Here is a 1,895-nt window from a genome sequence, read left to right on the forward strand (position 1 = left end):
GAGAGAGAGAGAGAGAGAGAGAGAGAGAGAGAGGATACAGGTGGGGGACAGGTGGGGGACAGGGGGGAAGGGGGAGGTGTTGAACTATAGAGTTACCCTTGCTGTTAAACTGCAGAGGTACCCTGGATGTTCAGTTATAGTTATAGCGTAAAGACCAGTTTGAGATACAAGAAGCACATTAACGCTATATAACGGTTGTTTATCTTCAGTGCTGATGTTATAAAAACAAGACACTGACAGAAGCAAAAGAATAAACGTTAAGAGATAGGACCTGGCGCCCCCCCCCCCACACACACACACGACTACCCTTGTTTACAGAGTGTGTAATATACTCACAGCTGTGAGGGAACGTCTAGAAGGGGGTCAGAGCAAGGAAAAAAAGATAAACACGACTTCTTCATCCTTGCAGGCTAATACCACGCTCATATTCCAGCAGCACTTTGACTAAGAGATAAGAAACAAAGGTGAAAGTCTAGTAGTTGGGCGTTTTACACATGTTTTTCCTCACTTCATCCAAGTGAGAATGAGTACCTTGCTAGAAGGAGACAGGCCTTGTCAGATATAGTGAAAATGGTTAAATGGTATAAGTTTATCGCCCCTATCAACACTATTAGGTTAGGCAGGACGTCCAAATTTAACGTCCACCTCTGAAAGGACGAAGCCAAATAGGTTATCCTTGTGTAAAGTGCCTTTCCCGAGTACACAACGTCAGACCCAGCTGTCGCTCAAACCCCCGAACCCGCAATCTCATGATTGCGGGTCCGGTAGCTTCTTGTCAGTTTAAGTCGGCCACTAGCACTGTATGCTTTCCTGGGAACCGAGAATCTCTGTGAATAATCTAGGGTCTGTTGAGGTGACAAGAGTTGTAGAGTGCATACAGATTTCTGTTAAAAAAAAGACATGTGTTATATGGATGTACATTTTGTACTTGTTATTTTCATTATAATCATTACAATCATTAAAAACAATAAGTATTGTGTTGTAAAGCTAAACACCGACTAACCCTACCATCAATTAATCAAGTTGTTGATTTCCACCATTCGAAAGCGAAAATTTATCGCCCAGCCCTCAGACTATGGTTAGAGCACAGACTATCTTGTATCTGACCCTTCCCGCTCACTCTGTTTCCACAGGTGGAGACCGCCATCATCGTCAACGACAAGGAAGTCGCGCGCATTTACTCCGGCGCGCATGACGCCCACGGGAGCGGAAGCAATATGGCGGTTGTGGACCTGCGCAGTGGCGACCTGGTGTGGGTGCGTCTGCTGTACCAAGGTGGCAACCACGTGCATGGCTACTACAGCACCTTCACAGGGGCGCTTCTGCAACCAGCACACGCTTGACCTCTGAACCCTCACAGGTTGACCGGGGAAGAGGGGTGGGGTGGGTGACGGGTGGGACAAGGAGCAAGGTACGAATATAGAATGGTCCATGACAAGCCGCTAAGAAAGAGATGTCCAGGATACCGTCCGCTATAGTCACCCACCCCTCGTCCCCCCAAGTGGTCCTCACATTGACTCAGTAATGTGCTGAAATCTCAACACGACTAGGCGCATATCAAAGGCTAAAGCCGGGCACTTCTTGTGCCTCTTTAATGGTGTATCATATTGACTCATAACGGTTCTTCAGTGTCCTGTGGGTAAAAGTGCAGTGGACAAAAGAACAGCAATAAAGGTCGTTTGCAAGAGGAAAAGAAACTAGTGTTGTTTACATGTTCTAGAGTGACGTCACAGTTTGTGAGGTATAACGATGTGAATTGTAGAGAACTGCTGTTATAACTTGTTCACTTTTGCCTGGTCACGTTTAAAACAAGGTTAAGTCAGATAACTCTGATTATTCTACTCATGTCTTTGCGTACGGGTCTAAACGTTGGATGACAAACATAGTTTAAAAGG

At 45.8% G+C, this 1,895-nt stretch overlaps 1 protein-coding gene across 1 annotated transcript in view; it reads left to right on the forward strand.

Annotated features, from left to right (window-relative positions):
• LOC101845081 (EMILIN-2-like) overlaps nt 1–1,693 on the forward strand; it is a 7,920-nt gene extending 6,227 nt beyond the window's left edge. Inside the window, exon 4 of the mRNA XM_005094523.2 lies at nt 1,134–1,693. Coding sequence (XP_005094580.1) covers nt 1,134–1,343 — 210 coding nt within the window. The 3' untranslated portion in view covers nt 1,344–1,693. The remainder of the gene's footprint in view (nt 1–1,133) is intronic.
• The last annotated feature ends 202 nt before the right edge of the window (nt 1,694–1,895 follow it).

Source organism: Aplysia californica, unplaced genomic scaffold (genome assembly GCF_000002075.1).
Source record: "Aplysia californica isolate F4 #8 unplaced genomic scaffold, AplCal3.0 scaffold00083, whole genome shotgun sequence".
NCBI lineage: Eukaryota > Metazoa > Mollusca > Gastropoda > Aplysiida > Aplysiidae > Aplysia > Aplysia californica.